Here is a 21,584-nt window from a genome sequence, read left to right on the forward strand (position 1 = left end):
CGTGCCCGGAATAGTGACATTGCCTTGACGACGACGCACAGGGACGTTCACGCGCAACGTCCTTGTGCGTCGTCGTCAAAGTAACGTCACTATTCCGGGCACGAAGCGTGGAGAAGAGCCCCAGCCCCCCCCCCCCCCCCCCCCCCGCAGGTTGAAGACCACTGAGGGCAGAGAGTTAACTTAGTATAAGCCGAGGGGGGTGTTTTCAGCATGAAAAATCATGCTGAAAAACTTGGCTTATACTCGAGTATATACGGTACACAAAAAATTTATCTGGTTATGTACGTTTTTGTATGGTTCCGTTATTCAGCAGTTTTTAGCCATGCAAAAAACACGAACACCTGATTTTATACAGTTTTGTCAGTTTTTGAGTTAAACAAAACATAGAATTTCTTTTAAAATGTTTCCTAGTAATTCTACCATTTCACCTCTGTATAGGTCAAATTAAAATCTTAACAATATTCTATGTACTGTTATACTACCAATCTAAATCTTACTTTTAAGAATGCAAACAAAACAGCATCCTTCAGTCACTTCCATACCTGTTTTTGACAATTTCTTGTAACATTGTTGAGACACAAGGTGGCTGTGGTACTAAATCACGTAGAAACTTTGAGCCTTGCTGAAACTGAAAGTCTTTAAAACCTTTCACAATAGTACTTTTTAGGAAATCAAATACCTGTGCAATGAATAAAAAAATATTGATATCAAAATATAGTCATATGAATGGAGAACCCAATCTAGATCTTCTAATCAGCCAGTGATAGGAGGCTTTACGTGAGCAGAGATAAAATGGGAGAAATGTAAAATAAAACTGCACAACTGTTGAAGCAATATGCGCAAAAGATGTTTCCCCATGTTATGCAATATATATGCAAGAGAGTATGCTACTATAGTTATATTACCTGTTTCTCAAATCTTTGTATTCTGGATACAGACAACAAGAGTGCAACACTGAAAGGACTTAAAAATTTGCTTGAGTCTCCTTGCTGTCCAGCCTATAAAATAAGACATACATAACACAAGACACGTTACATAGGGGTAAACACATCTGCATCTGGCAAAAGCAAATAACTGCATACTTAAAGTGGACCTGTCAGCAGGATTGAGGTATAAGACCATGGGTATTCAGAGCGTAGGGTCCAGTTAGATGTAATACCTTTTTATGTTCATATTATGCTCCAGTCCCAAGTTATAAGTATACTTCTTATTATGTATATTAGCCGTAAGTGCCCTTTGTCACAAGAGCCCAGACTTGCTGGCTTAAATCCACCCCTAAATGCTAGCCACAAAGCTTACCTTTACTTGGGTCATCCTCACTGAAACCCCACACAAGTACCGTCCAAGTTCTCGGTGGTACATGTACCACAGACATACAGTTTAATATGGATGGCACAAGCAGAAGACAGCATAGTAGCTGTCATTCAGACGCAAGGGATGAATTCAAGCATTCAAAAAGTTTATATCTGGGTTTTTAGGATAATGAGGAATGCCCTAAGTGCAATTAAGGAAAATGTATATATTAAGAAAAATTCTGACATCTTAAGTCTGGAACAATATGGCCATAAAGGGTATTATATTAAATCTGATGCTAAGCACTGACTTAACGCACCAGGATGTACATTTATGTCCTGAATGTCATTCTGTCTATGAAGCGCATTCCACTGAACAGTTTAAGTAATTGAGTGATTACTTTTATCAGTCCTATATGAAGATATTTAAAGGGGTACTCCGGTGGAAAACTTTTTTTAAATGAACAGGTGCCAGAAAGTTAAACAGATTTGTAAATTGCTTCTATTAAAAAATCTTAATCCTTTTAGTACTTTTTAGCAGCTGTATGCTACAGAGGAAATTCTTTACTTTTTGAATTTCTTTTAGTCTCGTCCACCGTGCTCTCTGCTGACACCTCTGTCCATGTCAGGAACTGTCCAGCATAGCATAGGTTTGCTATGGGGATTTTCTCCTGCTCTGGACAGTTCCTGATACGGGCATCAGGTGTCAGCAGAGAGCACTGTGGACAAGACAAAAAAGAAATTCAAAAAATAAAGATTTTCCTCTGTAGCAAACAGCTGCTAAAAAGTACTAAAATTTACAAATCTGTTTAACTTTCTGGCACCAGTTCATTTAAAAAAAATAAAAAGTTTTCCACTGGAAAAAATGTAAAAGTGAATAATAAAATTAAAATAAATAAGCCTCCCCCAATAGAATTTAAGTAATCCCTTTCAATTGTACAACAAAAATGTATACAAAATAATAATAAGAATAAAAATATACATAATTGCTATTACCGCATGTGGATATGTCCAAACTATTAAAGGATTAGTGTAGCCAATTACCGGCTGAGGTGGGACATCTCTACAGCTGGCAATATGCTGATCGCAGTGTAACGATCTGTGCACATAAATGCAGGATGAAGACCGGGACTGAAGGACCGGAGCAATGGGGAGCGACGGAAGATGAATTATAGTTAGTTTTTTTATTTTTTGCAGCCCGGGCACAATGGGATCATAAAATCCACTGCTGTACTACTCCTTTAATATATAATACTATCCCGTATGGTGGGCAGCATAAATGTAAAAAAAAGTCTAACACTGATGATTTTTGGTCACATTACAAAAAAAAAAATGGAATAAAAAGTGATCAAAAAGTCACATATACGCAAAACTGGTACTGATAAAAACTACACATCACAGCGCAAGACTTATGGCTCCTAAAATGTAGGGAGGAAAGACAAAATATCAAACATTTAATTTGGCTGTGTCCTAAAGGCCAAAATGGGCTATGTCCTTAAGGGATTAAAAAAAAGACCATCAGCAATCATGACATATGTTTTTAGAAAAAAATTGTATTTACCATAAATAGTTTTGGAGTACCTTTTTTTTAGAACTTTGTGCTGTGATGTTCCTCTGTTATTCCTACTGGAAATGCATGTACTGGGTGATACCAATCCCCCTTGTCATTATGATGTGTCTGACTGAACAGTGTCAGGGTATGTAGGAAACTGCCCCACTGACAAGGAGAAGAATAAGGCCTCGTTTACACGTCAGAATTTCTGCGTGAAATTTGGCAGTTAAATTTTTCTCTGAAATTCTGTGTCATTGTTTTCTATAGGATTCTACTTCACCTTGCATGCAATTCTGATTTTAGCCTTTGCAGAAAGATGGAGTGGTCCTAGCTGTCTGCCAGAAATTTTCTGACGTGTGAACATACCCTAACACACATTTGCGGGATGGATGACAAAGGAACAGAACCACAATGTTTAAAAAATAAAACAGCAAACAACTTAAAATTGTAATTTTTTAAAGGAATCAAAGTATTTACTAACTTTGCTTATTTGTGAAAGTGAAACAAGGTGAAAAGTGTATCAGCTGCATGAGAGGTCCTTTATATATCAGTACGGAACAATCCAAATAATAATAATAATTAATTTTCCACTTACTTTTACCAGCTCTCGACCTAGTTCCTGGTCAAATTTAATGGCAAAGACAATGTGCAAAATAATAGTACCCTCAACTTGGAGAAGCTGTTCTTTAGGTAGAGTTGAATCGATCAGATCTAAAGAGCTAAAGTATAAGCAGAGTCAGAAAATGTATCCAGAACAACTGGCAAGCAAATCAAAGGACATTCCATTGATATTAAGATTAAAAAAATATCAAATATTTCACCTTCCAAAAATGTACTTCCTTTTAGTCCTACTTAGTGGATGGAAAACATTTCTCTTAATCCTTTATAAATGTGATTTTCTTTTGTCTTTGCTTAGAAGGCAAAGAGAAAACTTGATATGCTTTTAGAAGTGAAAAGGAATGTCACATGAATTTAACTTTCATTTTCATTAATTAGAGCTAAAATTTAAGATCTTAAGTCTATAGAAGAGATTTTTTATGTTGCAGCCAATTATTATAATTATTAGAAATTATCTAGGGCAGCCATATTAGAGACATATCTTCCTGTATAGACAATGCAGCAGTGTCTGAGCATATGGCAGCTGCAATAAATTTGAGTTGTCAGAGAAACATTATGGACTATTAGGGGGATCCTACACAAATTTAGCGCATGCAGGAAATGTATTTGGTAGCTTTGTAGTTTATTTGGGACTTATCTGTGCTGTATATGCATCATGTATGATCACCCTAAGATTTGGATTCTCCTCTGCAGTTTTTTGGAATAATACCACTGCAGTTTTTAAGCCAAAGTCAGAAGTGGATCCTGTAGGAAGGACAAGTATAAGTCCTTCTTTATATTTTCCATTCCTTTTAAACACTTTGGCTTAAAAACTGCAATGGTGGTTTTCTAAAAAGCTGGAATACCACCTGTAGACTGATACTACATGATGGTTAAGTTCTTGAATCTTCAAGTGCAAATCCCTTACAGTCTCCCGGAAGAACATAAGAGCCCACAAAGCTGTTGGGTAGATAATTGAAGAGCCTGTGTGTATGCATGTATAAGGTATAGTGCATAGTAATAGTATTAATTTAGCATTATCCGAGTTTTCTGGCAGTATTCACATTTAGGGTAGGAAGGTTACACAAAAACATTCATCGCTTACTACATGCAGGGTTGTGCTCAGTATTGAAACATCCAATGATTATGCAATATAGTATAATTTGAAATAATGGCACTCACCCACTGTAGACATTCAACTTCATTTTATTCGTCTGATAAAAATTGCAGTGGGGAGCTGCGTATCAACGGGCAGAGGAGCCACAATTATTGATTGTGGCTCCCCTGCCCGTTAATATGCAGCTCCCCGCTGCAATTTTTATCATGCACCGAAGACAAATAAAATAAAGTTGAATGTCTACAGTGGGTGAGTGCCATTATTTCAAACTATACTATATTGCATAACGTATAATGTTATCATCCCTCCTTGTCTAGAACATGCGATACAGCTGTCAAAAAATTGACATAGCTGGTGGTAAAAATAATAAACAAGCTACGCCGACCTTAGTCGCCGACGTATGTCACGCCAGCCTGGTTCCTGTGACATCCCGACCCCACAGGATGTGCCCCACTCAGCCAATCCCTAACTAAGGTGGGATGCTGCCGAGCCCATTAATTGGCAAAGTGGGGTAGGCACTGTACAGAAACCAGAAAAGTAGATTTTTATACTTACTGTAAAATCTCATTATTGGAGCTTCTATTGAGGTACACAGGAACCATGGGTATATGCTGCTTGCTGTTAGGAAGCTGATACTAGGCAAAAAACAAAAGAAAGTCGGCTCCTCCCGGCAGGATATACCCTCCCCCTGGCTCTGAGCAACTCAGTTTAGTCCCAAAGCAGAAGGAGAACTGACCAGGAAAAGTAACAGTTTGAACAAAACCCAGACAAAACAAGGGGACCGACCACAAAAAAACACCCCGCACAACAGCAGCGGAAACTGGCTGGCCACAAACAAACCAATGGGCGGGTGCTGTGTCCCCCAATAGAAGCTCAGAGAAAGAGATTTTACAGTAAGTATAAAAATCTACTTTTCTCAAGCGCTTCATTGGGGGACACAGGAACAATGGGACGTCCTAAAGCAGTTCCTGGGGAGGGAAAGACCAACATCCCAGCCAGAAGGGAACGCAGGCGGACTGAACTGCAGCCTGCAAAACCCTGCGGCCCAAGCCTGCGTCGGAGGACGCAAAGGTATAAACACTGTAAAACTTGCCAAAGGTATGCAGAGATGACCAAGTAGCCGCCTTGCAAACCTGAAGAGCCGAGGCCCCATGGCTGACCACCCACGATGCCGCCACCAGGAAGTACCTGACCCTTGCAACGATACGCCTAAAAAATGGCAGACCGGATCCATCGGGAGATAGTTGCCTTAGAAGCCGGGAGCCCCTTGCGCCGCCCCTCGGGAAGCACAAACAGAGAGTCACTCCGCCTGAAAGAGGAAGTGACCGACAAATGGGTCTGAACAGCTCCAAACCAAGTACAGCTTGTGAAGCTGAGGCTCCCGCGGATGAGAAGGGGACGGGCAGAAGGAAGGCAAAACAATCTGCTTGTTCAAGTGGAAAGATGTCACAACCTTGGGCTGAAAAGAGGGTACCGGCCAAAGAACCACCTTGTCTTGGTGAAGCATCAGAAAAGGGGAACGGCAGGAGAGGGCAGCCAACTCTAATACACACGGCGAAGGGACGTGACTGCGACAAAAAAGGCCACCTTCCAGGAAAGGAAGCGAAGGGTAACCTGGCTCAAACTGAGTCCCCTGCAGGGCATCCAAAACGAGGTTGAGGTCCCAAGGTGCAGTGGGGGACCGGAATGGAGGGACCTCATGAGCCACGGCCTGCAAAAAAGTGCGCACATGTGGGTCGGACGCAAGAGGGCGTTGAAAGAGGACAGAAAGCGCCGACTGCAAAAAGGACAAGAGATTCAGCAAAGAAAAGGAGGTGGGAGAGAAAGAACGGGCCTCACACAAACGGAAATAGGCCCGCCAGGTAGGGTGGTAAATCCTGGCGGACGAGGGCTTCCGGGCACAGAGCATGGTCCGAATCACACAGGTAGAGAAACCCTGAGCCCTCAAAACCGCGGTTTCAACCGCCACGCTGTCAAATGCAGCAGAAGTAAATTGGGGTGGCCCTTGGGAGAGAAGGTCGGGACAATCTGGAAGGCGGAAAGGAACGTCTGCCACGAGATTGACCACGTGCGCGTACCAAACGCGACAGGGCCGATTCGGGGCTACCAGAATCGCCGAGACGCCCGCCACCTTTAGCTTCCGGACGACCCTGGGAAGAAGGGGAAGTGGAGGGAAGAGGGGGTCAAGTCTGGGGTCGGACATGAAAAGACACAAGTAAGTCAGACAGCCAGCCAGACAAGGAGTGATCTCACCCAGGTTCCTGTGTCCAGTCCTGAAAGGTAAAGCTGGAGCAGACAGCAGCATGAGATGGCCGGCAGAGAGGCTGAGTTGAGCGGCAGGCTAAGAAGAGTGTGTCCAGCCAGATACACGCTGGGTAAGGAGCAGGGAAGGAGGGGATTTAGCCCCATAGGGTAAAGGAGAGGGGGGAGGAGAAATACAGACCCCTGCAGTGCGCGCTCTGACATGATAGGCTAAAGGCTGCTCCCGGAGCGCACGGAGAAAAGAGAGGCCGAGGGCCAGAGAGGTGGAGCTCACATGACCCCGGGCACGCGATACTGGTGCCAAAAAGTGGGTGGAGCTATGTCTAGGCCCAAGCCGCGGACCTGGAAGTCGTCGGGTGCGCACAGTAAATGGGACCGCAGCGCAGTGTGCTAAGCACGGAGCGCCACCAGAGGAACAAGGAAGCCGCGGTGGAGCCACCAGCAGGCCCAAGCCACAGAATAAATTGCACCTCACCACCCACGGCCCGGATCAAAGGCATCCGGCCATGCAGATGCCGGAGACATTCAAGAGATGACAGGAGAGTCGCACGGTAGAATGCGGGCAGAGTCCAGCTGGCGGCTTGTATTGAATTAATGAGGGATGGAGGGAGGGGGGGGGGGGGGAGAACATACTCACCCAGGAAGTCTTTGACCAGCTAAGGGCCACCTGCCTTAAGCCAGCCCAGCTGGCAAACAAGGGCAAATGGGGGACTCGGACCCAGGGTACACCACCATGCGCTGGTCGGCAGCGAGGAGGGGTTAACGGCCCATGCTGCAATGCACCGTGCCCATAGCTTGCAGGTGGAGGATCAGGCAGCACCATGCTCTTGTCACTTAACACTAGAAAAAAAACAAAAAAAGAGAGAAAATCTAACTATAGACTGAGACTAAGAATAAAACAAAAGAAATAAGACCAGGTCTGGAGAACTCCAGACCTATGTCTGCCTCCTGCTGACACTAAGCTAAAACTGAGCCAGGGGGTGGATATATGCTGCCGTAAGAGCAGACTTTCTTTAGTTTTTTGCTTAGTGTCAGCCTCCTGGCGCCAAGCAGCATATACCCATGGTTTCTGTGTCCCCTAATGAAGCGTTCAAGAAAGTAGCAGTGCCCATTGTTGGACCTAGAGCATCAGTGCAACAGAGGTAGGTATAGCTTGTTTATAATTTATACACCACCCCTCCAGCCATAAAAAATACCCCCCTCCAGAAAAAATCACCCTCTCATTGCTGAAGCAGTCTACACAGCAAAGCTAACTGAGCTGCAGAATGAAGGAAGCTATGAACAGGGGTGTGGAAATAAAAAAATAAAAAAAACTACTTGTCCAAGGGACTAAAGTGGAACACAATCGACTTGTCCCTCAAGAAAATCCACTTGCCCGGTAGATAAAATAATTTCAACGAAACTAGTATGTAAATGCACTTTCGATTTTTCCTCCTCGTCCTATAATAGCCATAACCCTTATTTTTCCATCTACAGACCCATATGAGGCTTGTATTTTGTGGGGCCAAGTATACTTTGTAATGACACCTTTCATTTTTCCATAACTATTGTGAAACAAAAAAAATATTATTTGTGAGGTGAAATTTAAAAAAATTCTAATTTGTGTTTTTTCTTTTTTTCGCCATTCACCTTGTGGTCAAACTTACACATTATTTTGATACTTTAGGTCGGCCTGATTACACAAATACCAAATTTGTTTAGTTTCTGTCATGTTTTAATAATACATATTTTTTTTTTACATTTTAAGTAAAAAAAAAATCCCTGACCCCTATAATATTTAAATTTTTCCGTATACTGGGCTGTATGAGGGCTAAATTTATGCTGTTTGTATCGGTACCATTTTGGTATTGATCGGACTTTTTCAACACTTTTTTACTTCATTTTTTCTGGGATATGATGTTATAAACATAAAAAAAAAAGCAATTCTGTGATTTTTTTTTTTTTTTTACGTTAACGCCATTTACCGTAGGGGATATAAAATGTTATTTTTTTAATAGTTCGGTCAATTACGCACGTGCCAATACCAAATATGTTTATTTTTATTATGCTTACATATTTTTATATGGAAAAGGGGCGTGATATGAACTTTTAATATGTAAGGGGTTAATGGGTGTTTTTAAACTTTTATTAAACTTTTTATTTTATATTTTAACACTTTTTTAGGAGGAATCATTTAGATTACTCATACAGATTAATGCAGTTCTATTGAACTCCATTGATCTGTGTTCATTTGGTTGAGCCTGGCAGGCTCAATCAAATGCAGATCTATGGGGGCAGCCATGAAAGCAGAGGTAAGACCTCCGGCTACCTCCACAGGGGATCGCCCCTCTCGATTGTGCTGCCGGGGGGGGGGGGGGGGGGGGGCTATCCACCCCGCTAGACCACCAGGGATGGTTAATAGATCACTTTAGACACTGCTGTCAACTTTGACAGCGGTGATCTAAAAAGGGTTAATAGCCGGGGGCCGCCGAGTATGGAGCGGGCTCGAGTCAGGAGCATGCTCCATACACCCAGAGCATCGGTGGGAGGTGCAGACTTATGTCCCATGCAAGTCTGCATCTGCTCCTGCACCTCACACCGGCATTATAAAAAAAAAAAAGGGGGGGGGAGCCTGCTTGCTCGATACAGGGCTAAATTCACCTGCCCAGCACCCGGAACTACATGTCCCAGGCGTCGGGCGATGGGATTTCCACATCCCTGTATGAAGGAAGCTTTTGCCTTCTAGTGAAAGGTATATATCCAGTTTTCACACTGGCCAATAGAGCTCACACAGTAAGCACATGTTTTCCTTATTCTGAAGATTTTTAAGACCCCCTTAACCCAACCAAAAACACTTTTTTTGAGCAAATTATTGTAGTTATAAGCAATTCGAATAATCTAGATGCAGCTCTGCACCTCCACACATCACCAGACTAGAGCAAGGAAGAAAAGACTTGCAAGTGACATCAAGGAATAGATGCTGACTGCAACATACAGCATCAATGGAGCTGAGAAAGTAGAAAAAGGACCATTTCTAGCACGATTGAGCATCATATGAGAAGATGGAGGAGGAAAGCAGCTGTCATAGAAGGGTTAGGTCATGCTGCATCAGGCAATAGAACCAAGCTGGAGACTACAAATGAGAAGGGGGGGGGGTCACATCTGTAAAACAGGAATGAGAGAGTTAGCCATTCTGGGGACTAGAAATTAGTAGAGTAATCATAAAAAAGAGCAGAAATTAGGAAAGAACCATGATATGGACCAGAAATGAGATGGGGAGCCATGCATGGGACTGGGAATGAGAGAATCTATACAGGGTACCATAAATGAGAGTGTAGTTATGAATGGAAACTTAGAATCAGAGGGCATCCATGCCGGGGACCAGGAATGTGATGGGAAGCCAAGCATGGGAATAGGAATGAGAGTATAGCCATGAATGACAATTTAGAATAAGAGAGGATACATGCAGAAGACCAGAAATGAGTTAGGAGTCATGCCAAGGACCAGGGATACAATGGGGAACCTTGCTGGGGACTAGAAACAAGATGTTTGCTGTACGGTCGATGACCACCCATAAAAGACCACTTTGGATGTTTGGCTCAAAGTCCTAATACAAATCACTTTAGTATTTAGTTGTAATTACTCTGCATTCTTTTCTTCTGTCATTAACTGGTGGTCCAGATCATTAAAGACACTGATGACTCCTTCTAGAATGTTCTTCTTACTGCCCTGTGATGAGATTAAACACAAGTAACATCTTCTAAATCCATTCTAAACAAAGTTATACCCTGTGTAAATAAATTGTATTCTTCACATGGCAAAATGTTATACAATTTCCAATATAAATTTCTTAATATAAGTTATTAATATCTGGAATTAAGTAAAACCTTACAGTACATAAGAATCTGCCCTGGTTATGTGAAGGACATACATGAAAGGTATGTTACAATACACAGAGCTGATAACTGGATCACATGACCAAGACAAATTTGGAACTTTGGAACAATGGTAGAGGACCACTTGTCTCCAAGAACAGTCACACTGGCATCAAAATGTTGTATACAGAACTATACTACATTTACCACCAATGGCGTTCATGCAGCATGACTTTACCTTTGCAGATAGTAGCAGCAACTGGTAAACCAGAGGAGGCATTTCTTGGAGGTCTACCTTTGACAACAGTCTTAAAACTTTCTCCACAACAAACTGAAGTTCTTCTGTATTAAGTGCAACATCTCTGAAAAGAGATATAGTTATAAAATAGCTCATCAACCACAAGGCCACTCAGCTCACCACAATGCAGATATATGACATGCACAGAGCCTTTGGGAGTATCAGCGCAACCATGAAGACATAGGAATGAATCTCCAAAACCATGACTTCTTGTAAAACCAGGTGATTCCTTTACTGTCCACAGCAAACGCTGATAAAACCTATACGGAGCATGATAATATTGGCTGACGCATTTCGGTAGTTATACCTTTTTCATCGCAAGATATACCTTGTTCACAGGAGCTATGAATTACCAAACAAGGTCAGACATCTCTATCATACTCCATCATGGTTTTGGCAGTGTTAGAAGTAGACAATGAAAGAAGCACATGGTTTTATAAAAAGTTGTCATGTTGGACAGCCTCTACTATATTTATAAGGTCACTAATAAAATGAAATGTGTTAATACTAAAGCCTAATACAACATGCTTAAGGACTTGAGTTAGACTGTGTTCACATCAGATTTAGATTCATGATTTGGACCCTCTGTCGATGATTTCATTATAGCTGATGTTAAAAATAGTTCAGCATTAAATCCTTTTTTTTCAGTTGAGACAGGATGATGGGTTCCAGTGGTCTCCGTTGGATAATTGAGCTAATAGAGCATTGACGTTTCATTTAAAACAGAAGCCACAACTCAGGTGTGAACACAGTCTTAGGCTGGGTTCACACTACGTTTTCTCCCATACGGGAGCGCATACGGCAGGGGGGAGCTAAAAGCTCGCGCTCCCGTATGTCACCGTATGCGCTCCCGTATGTCATTCATTTCAATGTCATTCATTTCAATTTCAAAACTGTGGTCAACCACGGTTTTAGGTCCGGTTGTAAAAGCGCATACAGCGCAAAAATGAGCCGACCGGACCGAGCGTTTCACTCCGGTCGGCTCATTGAAATGAATGACATACGGGAGCGCATACGGTGACATACGGGAGAAAACGTAGTGTGAACCCAGCCTTACTTGGCTGAACAAATGAGCCATGTCTGCCAGTCTGGTTGGTAAGGATGTAGCCCTGTAACTTTCAAAGGCAGCTTATCCCTAACAAACACAAAGTAACAGATTCACAGAGCTGACAAGAAGCAAGGAATTATTTCTTTCTGCTGAATATTTCTGCTAGTATGGTGTTTTAGCACAGCAAAGGGAGATTTACTAATATGACAGATCTACTTGTTTGACACCAGACAGTTTTTGCAGTTGAGGGACACAGAAAGGCACATATTGAGGAAGACACTTTTTTAAATAGAAAGGTTAATAAAATCCAATGACTTCACACAAATGAAAATAAATTATTGTGAAAAGTCTCTACTGTTTTTCTTTAAAAAAAAGTTATGGAAAAGGTGAAGTGTATTTGTAATCTTACCTAAACATTGATGTAAGAAAAATGACACATTTTGGATCCCACCTGAAAGAGTCAACAAAACAAAAGTAACTTTATGTTCTGCGGTTCTCTTCAGTCAGAAAAACATATCTGTTTGACTTTACTAGAAAATGTACTTTAAACAGCAAGCAATGAAAATGCCACATACCTGCTAGAACACAGGCTGTTTATAATCTGCTTCTTGCATTCTTCTCCTGTTAACTCACCTTAGCAGAAAAAAACAAAAAAAACACACATTTGTTAAGTTTCATCAAGTATATGAAAAGTGTTAAGGACACCTGGTTGCCAGTTATCAATCAAATTATAGAAATAACATTTTTAACATCTAAAATATCATATTTATTCATTGAAGTCAAAACCATCATATGTAGTCCACAAAAGTTTTCCCTCCTGCATTTGTAGTTTTTCTGAAATTGCTTTTTTTTTTGGAGTATGCAATGCATTAAACTATGAACATTTTACAAAAATGTTATTTTGTACAGAATAATGGAAAACTTCTTTCAGACATTTTTTTATTGAAAATGCTCCCACTCTAAAGACCAAGGGTAATAATAATTCAAACAAACCAATACTGCCCTTGTAATAGGCTTAGTCATCAGCCAAAATACAGGCAAACACTGGTTTGTTGGCTGGTCACAGTAAGGGTGCGTTCACACTACGGAATTCCCGCAGAATTCCACGAGCGGAACTCTGCGAGCGGAATTCCGCGGTGTGAACTAAACATTAGTGTGAACGGGTCTCTGCGAGATCCATTCACACTGTGGAATTCCCTAAGGCTATATTTCCACTGCAGTTTTTGAGCCAAAGTCAGAAGTGGATCCATAAGGGAGGAGAAAACGTGGAAACTTTGCCTAATAGGGGATGTACTGTTGCCAAAAAATTTACAAAGAAGTAAAGGCCCACAAAAAACAAACAAACCAGTGATCGTTCCAGTAGCCCTGCTCGCATAAAAATCAATGTCAAGTGATAAGGTATATAAACAACCATCAATCTACTTTTCTACCCCTGTAATACTACCCTGTGAAACAGTGGTCTTCAACCTGCGGACCTCCAGTTGTTGCAAAACTACAATTCCCAGCATGCCCGGACAGCCGTTGGCTGTCCGGGCATGCTGGGAATTGTAGTTTAGCAACATCTGGAGGTCCCCAGGTTGGATACCACTGCTCTAAAACATTACTAGCGATTATAACTGATGAAACAAAGAGACCAAGATAAGCAAATCCACATGCAACTCTATAAAACCTCATGCACATAATCTGTATTGCAGCTCCAAAGCATGGTGTAATGTGTGTCATAATTTTAAATAGGGATGCACTGAAATTTCATCCGAAAAATTATCAGCTGAAGTATGGGTGGGCATAGCTACCAAAGAGGCATGGCTTACCGGATCATGGCAGAAGGAGGGGCAGGCGGTGTACAAGGGAAGAGGAGGCCGATGGAGAAAAAAGGATGAGACGTGCTGCAGAAGAAAGAGGAGGTCCGCGGAGGAAAGAGAATGAGATTTGCGGCAGAAGTGCCAAACGATGTGGAAGTGCCTGACACCACGCTGAGGCTGGGCGGCAGACATAACCAATAGAACCAGAACTCCACAATCCACACATTCGTTAGGTACCTAACCCTTGAAAAGCACACTTGCTTGGGAAAGGGCTAAGCAAACTCTACCTGTAAGTGTTTAAAAAAAAAAAACTCCCAGCATGCTAGACCGCTATAAAATATCCAGGCATGAGAGTTATAGTTTTGCAACAGCTGGAGGCACATTGTTTGGAAAACACTGCTCTACACCCACGCATGTTGTGCTATACACTAGGGATCAAAAGATTATCGGTTTGGCTGATATTATCGGCCGATAATCGAGATTTTGGACATTATCGGTATCGGCAATTACCTTGCCGATAATGGCCGTCCCCCACCCGGCACCCCGTCCAGAGACGACCATCGCCACCGCTGCCCCATTGCCTCCCCCATGTTATGCCCACATACCGCCACCGCTGCCCCATCGCCTCCCCCCATCCCCGGTGTTATAATTACCTGTTCCCGGGGGTCCGCGATCCTTCTGGCTCCTGCGCTGTTGCTGTGCGCTGCGTAATGACGAGTGACGTCCCCAACGCGACGTCACCGTCCGTGCGCACAGTGACAGCGCAGGACGCTGACGGAGCCAGAAGGATCGCGGACCCCCGGGAACAGGTAATTATAACACCGGGGATGGTGGGAGGCGATGGGGGGGGGGCGGCGGTATGTAGGCAGAGGATGGGGGGGAGGCGATGGGGCAGCGACATGTGGCAAAAGGATGGGGGGAGGCAATGGGGCAGCGGCAGTATGTGGGCAGAGGATGGGGGGGAGGCGATGGGGCAACTGTGATGGTTAGACTCAGGACAGGCAGGGGGAGAGAAGCGGGTGGCGGTCTCTGGCACCGCAAAAGCCGCTGCAGTTCATTGACTTAAAGCACCCGCTTTAAATCATTGATCTGCAGAGGCTTCTGCCCCGCCAGAGGGGGTTGAAATAGCCGATAACTTATACCAGAATATCGGTTTAAGTTATCGGCTTGAAAGGTGACAGATTAACGGTATCGGCCCTAAAAAATCTATATCGGTCGAACCCTACTATACACCATTCCAAATGATTATGCAAATTATATTTTTCTCATTTACCTAAATAATTTATGTAAATAACAGGCAGCATAATTCTCATGTTATAAACTATTAAGAGTACAATTCAAATTTGATTGAACAAACCTCCTAATGATAACAGGATTTTTTTTAAACATTAAAAACTTACAATGCACTGTTCCAAATTATTACACACAGTAAGTTTCAAAACACTTTATAGGTGGTAAAGAACTGAAAATTGTCATTTGTTGTGTTTGCAGCATATTTACTGAAATCAAAAGCCATTTCAATCAAACTTTTAACAACATTTTAACAGGTCACGTTACATTTTAACATAGGACCCCTTATTTGATAGCAGCTTCACAAGTCTTGCATCCATTGAACTTGTGAGTTTTTGGACAGTTCCTGCTTGAATTTGTTTGCAAGATGTCAGAATAGTCTCCCAGCTGCTGATTGGATGTAAACTGCCTCCCACCCTCAGATTTTTTGCTTGAGGATGCTCCAAAGGTTCTCAGCACGAGATGGTGCATTGTCATCCATGAAGATAATTTTATTACGGAAAGCATAGTTCTTCCTTCTGTACCAGGGAAGAAAGTGGTCAGTCAGGAACTCCACATACTTTGCAGAGGTCATCTTTACACCTTCGGGGACCCTAAAGGGGCCGACCAGCTCTCTTCCCATGATTCCGTCCCAAAATATGACTCCACCACCGCCTTGCTGATGTCGCAGCTAGAGATGAGCGAAGTTACAGTGATTCGATTTGTCACAAACTTTTCGGCTCGGCAGTTGCCGACTTTAGCCTGCATAAATTAGTTCAGCTTTCAGGTGCTCCTGTGGGCTGGAAAAGGTGGATACAGTCCTAGGAGAGAGTCTCCAGCCCACCGGAGCACCTGAAAGCTGAACTAATTTATGCAGGCTAAAGTCAGCAACTGCCGAGTCGAGAATCTTGTGACGAATCGAATCACTGTAACTTCACTCATCTGTAATCACAGCCTTGTTGGAACAGGGTGGCCATCCACCAACCATCCACTACTCCATCCATCTGGACCATCCAGGGTTGCACAGCACTCATCAGTTAACAGGACTGTTTCAAAATTAGTCTTCATGTATTTTTCTGCCCAATGCAGCCTTTTCTGCTTGTAAGAACTGATTAGTGGTGGCCGAATAGAAGGTTTATGCACAGTTGCAAGACTCTGGAGGACTCTCCACCATCATGTCCGTGGGACTCCAGAGACACCAGCAGCTTCAAATATCTGTTTGCTGCTATGTAATTGTATTTTAGCAGCTGCTCTCTTGATCCGATGCATGGATCTGGCAGAAATCTTCCTCAATGTGCCTTTATCTGCACAAACCTGTCTGTGCTCTGAATCAGCCACAAATCTCTTAATAGTGCGATGATCACGCTTAGGTTTTCCTGAAATATCTAATGTTTTTATACCTCGTCCAAGGCATTGAACTATTTCACTCTTTTCAGCAGCAGAGAGATCCTTTTTCTTCAACATATTGCTTGAAAATGGTGTCTGCTTAATAATGTGGAACACACACCTTTAGTAGTTTTTCCTTAAAGGAGATGTCCGGTGCAGACTTTTTCTATTCCGTCCTGTCCGGGCTGCAAAAAAAGACAAAACAAACTTTTCCTTACCTCCGTATCTTGCCCCGGAGCTCCGCAACAGCTGATCTGTCGGCCAGGCTGTCTGCTTCCTTTAGCCCGGTACGTCACACGGCGCTTCAGCCTATCACCGGCCACAGCGATGTGTGATGTATTGGGCTAAAGGAAGTAGGAAGTAAACCGATCAGCTGTTGCGGAGCTCTGGGGCAACAGATGGATGTAAGTGAAAGTTTGTTTTGTCTTTTTTTGCAGCCCGGGCAGGACAGAATAGAAAAAGTCTGCGCCGGACATTTCCTTTAAATTGGGCTCCCCTGGCATCTAATTATCACAGGTGTCCAAGATTGTTTTCAGTGATCAAGTCCTGAGACAATGAGTTAAACTGAAAAACGAAATATTTAATCTTTGTGACACAAATTTACATAATAATTTGGAACAGGGTGTAGAGCAGTGATCTACAATATGTAGTTCAGCTCTGCAGAACTATAACTGCCATGCTGGGAGTTGTGCTTCTACACCTGCTACAAAGTCACAGATTGCAGATCACTGCTCTATAGCACAACATGCAAAACAATTTTCATTTCGATGCACCATTAATTTTAAACATATATTCACTCTTAGAACTGATCTTTCTAATTTAGAAAATCCCTTATAAGGGTGTACTCACATGTACAGGATCTGCTGCATTTTGAATGCGCAGGATTTAAAGCTAGAGATTTTATTTCAGATTTTTGTTGAAGATTTCAATGTGAACAAAATTACTAAACCCAGCTTCAAATAAGCGCAGGACACAGAACATGTGAATACACCCTAAAACAGCATCCAAGAATGCCAAGATTTTTACTATATATTCAGTACTGTGTAAAGTATATTGCACCGGATCCCCTCTAAAAATATTACGTGCTTCTAGACAGGAATGGAGTCAGATACATAGCATCCAAGTATGCTGCAAAAATATAGATGCATTGTATGTATTACCATCGGAATCTCTAGCAATCCTTTTCACATGACACTACTCTGAGTATATGTAAATTTATTTGGCATTCTTTATTAACAGTTATTAGTACAGTGTTCATTATATTACCATTGCCATAGACCAAGGTTTCTTTAGACGACAGAGCTTTCAGCACATTGGGGAACAATTCCAATGATTTTCCATTTGAAAGATTTCCAGTTTTCACTGCATCAAGAAACAGATTAGCCAATTCCAGAAGAGAAGGTGCTGGCAACTGATGAACCTGAACGGTAAAATGCACAGGAAATAATAACAATATATCCAACAAAACTAGCTAGACAGTCTGCACAGTGGAACACATTTGCTAGACATAATTTTACAGATGTCCCATGTAATTGTATTTTATTGTGAGTTGACATGCCCCTTGATGATGTCTGAACCTGCTATTGCAGTAATGGGCCTATGTAAACAGTGCAAGAAAGAGGTCCCAGATTTGTTAGTTTAGTCACCTAACCTACAACATACCGTATCTTTCGCCGTATAAGACGCACTTTTTCTTCCCTAAAACTGGGGGGAAAAGTTGGTGCGTCTTATACGGCAAATACACATTAAAACCGGCGGTCCCTGCGGCCATCAACGGCCGGGACCCGCGGATAATACAGGACATCACCGATAGCGGTGATGCCCTGTATTAACCCTTCAGACGCAGCGATCAAAGCTGACCGCCGCGTCTGAAGCTAAAGTGAAACTAACCCAGCTGCTCAGTCGGGCTGTTCGGGACCGCCGCGGTGAAATTGCGGCATCCCGAACAGCTTACAGGACACCGGGAGGGACCTTACCTGCCTCCTCGGTGTCTGCTCCGTGTCGGGATCCCCTGCATGGCCGGCGCTCTCCATCGTCATCACGTCGTCGCGCACGTCCAATAGGAGCGGCGTGCGTAGCGACATGCGTAGTGACGACGGAGAGCGAGGATACTGGGCAGCAGAGACGTTCCGGAGCGGCGGGGACACCCCGGGGACACGGCAACAGCGATGGAGGTCGACATCCAGGGCAGCGGTGACGGGTCCGGAGCGGCGGGGACACGTGAGTATTACCTCCTATACCAGTGGTCTTCAACCTGCGGACCTCTAGATGTTGCAAAACTACATCTCCCAGCATGCCCGGACAGCCGTTGGCTGTCCGGGCATGCTGGGAGTTGTAGTTTTGCAACATCTGAAGGTCCGCAGGTTGAAGATCACTGTCCTATACTCTACATTGTATTTGGTTCAGAATCTTTATTTTCTAGATTTTTATGCTTTAAAATTGGGTGAGTCTTATATGCCGGAGCGTCTTATATGACGAAAAATACTGTACTTCGAAGCAAAATAACATGCTGTTCAGTACAAACATTGTACACATTTTTTTTGTGATAGGACAAGTTTCTTTATGAAGGATTATCCAGATGTGTTCAGTCTCCAATCCTTGATAACCATGCACTTTTGTCATTTGATGGGAGACTGATCTCTAACAAACTTTTCCCCGTCTCATAAATCCAGTGCCGTGACCCCATTATAAGCCTATGAAATGTTTATGAAATGATTATTTTAGGCATCTAAAATTAAGTTACCTCCAGCATTAACAGGCCCACAATCTCTACAGCCACCTCCCTCTGCAAATCCCCCGACTCCACGAGTTCTATACAGTGCTTATAGACAGCAACTCTCCTGGCAACCGATGCATCTTCAGAACACGGCGACCCTGCACAGATAAGAAGAAATTTACGTTAAATATCAGTCTGCCATGTTATGAAGGAATGAAAAATATGAAAAATGGATTTTGTGAGAACTAATTGTAGAATCCTTTCCTCACCGAATTCATAAGGTAAAAAAGGCACAATGGGTATAGGCTGGTTCCACTAAGAAGCGACACCAAGCTAGCTCCTTCCACCAGTCTATACCCCTACTGTAGACAGTAAGCTAAACCAGTCTGTATGCCAGCAGCAGTAGAAGCAAAGGACACAAGAACACTTACTACCCCTTAAAGGACACGGCAAAGTAACATTTTTGCATTTTCGTTTTCCATTCTTGCCTTTTTTTTTAGAGGCATAACATTTTTTCATCCACAATGCCCCATGAGGGCTTGTTTTTCTGGGCAACCACTTGTTCTTTGTAATGTCACCTCATATTTTATTAGAAATTGTACAGCACAACAAAAAAAAATATTTGTGGGGGAAATAGAAAAAGTAGTTTAGTAACTTTGGGTTGGGGGGGGGGGTCGTTTTTGTACAGTGCACTTTATGCTAAACTGACATCTCCACTTTATTCTGTGGGTCAAAACTATTCAAAAAAATACCCATGTTTACATGCTTTTCTATTATTGTTCTATAAAAAAAAAAATAATAATAATAATGTATATGTTTTGTAGGGGAGAGCGCAAGGGAAGTGATCACTACGAGGAAAAAGACCTTTCAGGTCAGTATGCAATCACGAAGAGGGGCAGGACTGGAGTGCATCGAGAACTAGCATGGAGAGCATCGAGAACTAGCATGGAGAGCATCGAGAACTAGCATGGAGAGCATCGAGAACTAGCATGGAGAGCATCGAGAACTAGCATGGAGAGCATCGAGAACTAGCATGGAGAGCATCGAGAACTAGCATGGAGAGCATCGAGAAGTAGCATGGAGAGCATCGAGAACTAGCATGGAGAGCATCGAGAACTAGCATGGAGAGCATCGAGAACTAGCATGGAGAGCATCGAGAAGTAGCATGGAGAGCATCGAGAACTAGCATGGAGAGCATCGAGAACTAGCATGGAGAGCATCGAGAACTAGCATGGAGAGCATCGAGAACTAGCATGGAGAGCATCGAGAACTAGCATGGAGAGCATCGAGAACTAGCATGGAGAGCATCGAGAACTAGCATGGAGAGCATCGAGAACTAGCATGGAGAGCATCGAGAACTAGCATGGAGAGCATCGAGAGCATGCGGCACCCCTTGCAGAAAGGGACAGATGTACTTGTTGAAGCTAGTGGGCGAAAAAAAATGCCACAACCTTAAAGAAGCACTCCGGGTTTTTTGCCCATGCAATGCACATCATACACACCAGCGCCATTTGTTTTATTCCAGTTGCTACTATGCTTTTCATTACTCTATATTGCTTCATGTGATTACAAGTCTGTCTGTGCATAATGGGAGTGACAGGATGTCAGACTTAGTTTCTCATAAACAACCCCCCCCTTGTGGCGACAACCCTTACTAGAAACCCCCCGTAAAATGAATGCTTTATTTCATACCAATACTAAAATTGAGAAAACATATATACCCTAATGACAAAATTATCAGCGGTATCAATAGGTCAGGGAGGAAAAGAGAGGGTAGCCACTCCTAGATTCTCTATTATAACTGACACTTATTTATAGGTGCTAGGTGTACTGTATCTGTACACTTATGTGTCAGACTTAATACATGCTACTATTAAACTGCCTATCCGTGGGTTAAAATCATTAGCTAGCTACCGTGGTTATCGCGATAACTCCTCGCGGCCATATTGTTCGCGCATGTCATTGGACTTAGTGCAAGGTTCCCTATCCAAAGTCCATTGCGCATGTCATAGGACTTGGATGAGGGATCCTTATTTTGCCTCAGGGATCCTTATTTTGTTTACAGACTTAGTTTCTGACTTTCTGTGCACTACAGGATGACATGATTACCTACAAAATTTGCTCTTACTAGCTCCCAGACCCCTCGCATATGGGATCAGGATATATAGTAGGCTGAGTTCACACATTAGGGAGAAAAATCGAAAACTATCACCATCTAAGACTTAACTTTTATTGGTCATTTAAGAGAAGCATATTTCAATCAATAATGATAATAATAATGCACTGCAGTAACAAAGAAGTTATAAATTACAAATAACCACATGTCTAGCAATTCTTAAAATGTCTGTGCTAGAAGAAAATGCCCACCTATCATAGCAGGGTATTTGCCCT

At 42.7% G+C, this 21,584-nt stretch overlaps 1 protein-coding gene across 3 annotated transcripts in view; it reads right to left on the minus strand.

The window, feature by feature from the left end:
• The window catches only part of FANCI (FA complementation group I), a 95,653-nt gene that overhangs the window by 45,753 nt on the left and 28,316 nt on the right, over window positions 1–21,584 (minus strand). For all 3 annotated transcript variants that reach the window (XM_056571927.1, XM_056571928.1, XM_056571926.1), the window contains exons 4-12: window positions 19,221–19,351; window positions 17,744–17,897; window positions 12,596–12,653; window positions 12,430–12,471; window positions 10,913–11,036; window positions 10,443–10,528; window positions 3,440–3,563; window positions 906–998; window positions 543–679 (exon numbers count right to left, since the gene is read on the minus strand). In XM_056571927.1, the coding sequence (XP_056427902.1) occupies window positions 543–679; window positions 906–998; window positions 3,440–3,563; window positions 10,443–10,528; window positions 10,913–11,036; window positions 12,430–12,471; window positions 12,596–12,653; window positions 17,744–17,897; window positions 19,221–19,351 (949 nt within the window). The remainder of the gene's footprint in view (window positions 1–542; window positions 680–905; window positions 999–3,439; window positions 3,564–10,442; window positions 10,529–10,912; window positions 11,037–12,429; window positions 12,472–12,595; window positions 12,654–17,743; window positions 17,898–19,220; window positions 19,352–21,584) is intronic.

The sequence above is a fragment of the Hyla sarda genome, chromosome 4 (genome assembly GCF_029499605.1).
Source record: "Hyla sarda isolate aHylSar1 chromosome 4, aHylSar1.hap1, whole genome shotgun sequence".
Taxonomy (NCBI): domain Eukaryota; kingdom Metazoa; phylum Chordata; class Amphibia; order Anura; family Hylidae; genus Hyla; species Hyla sarda.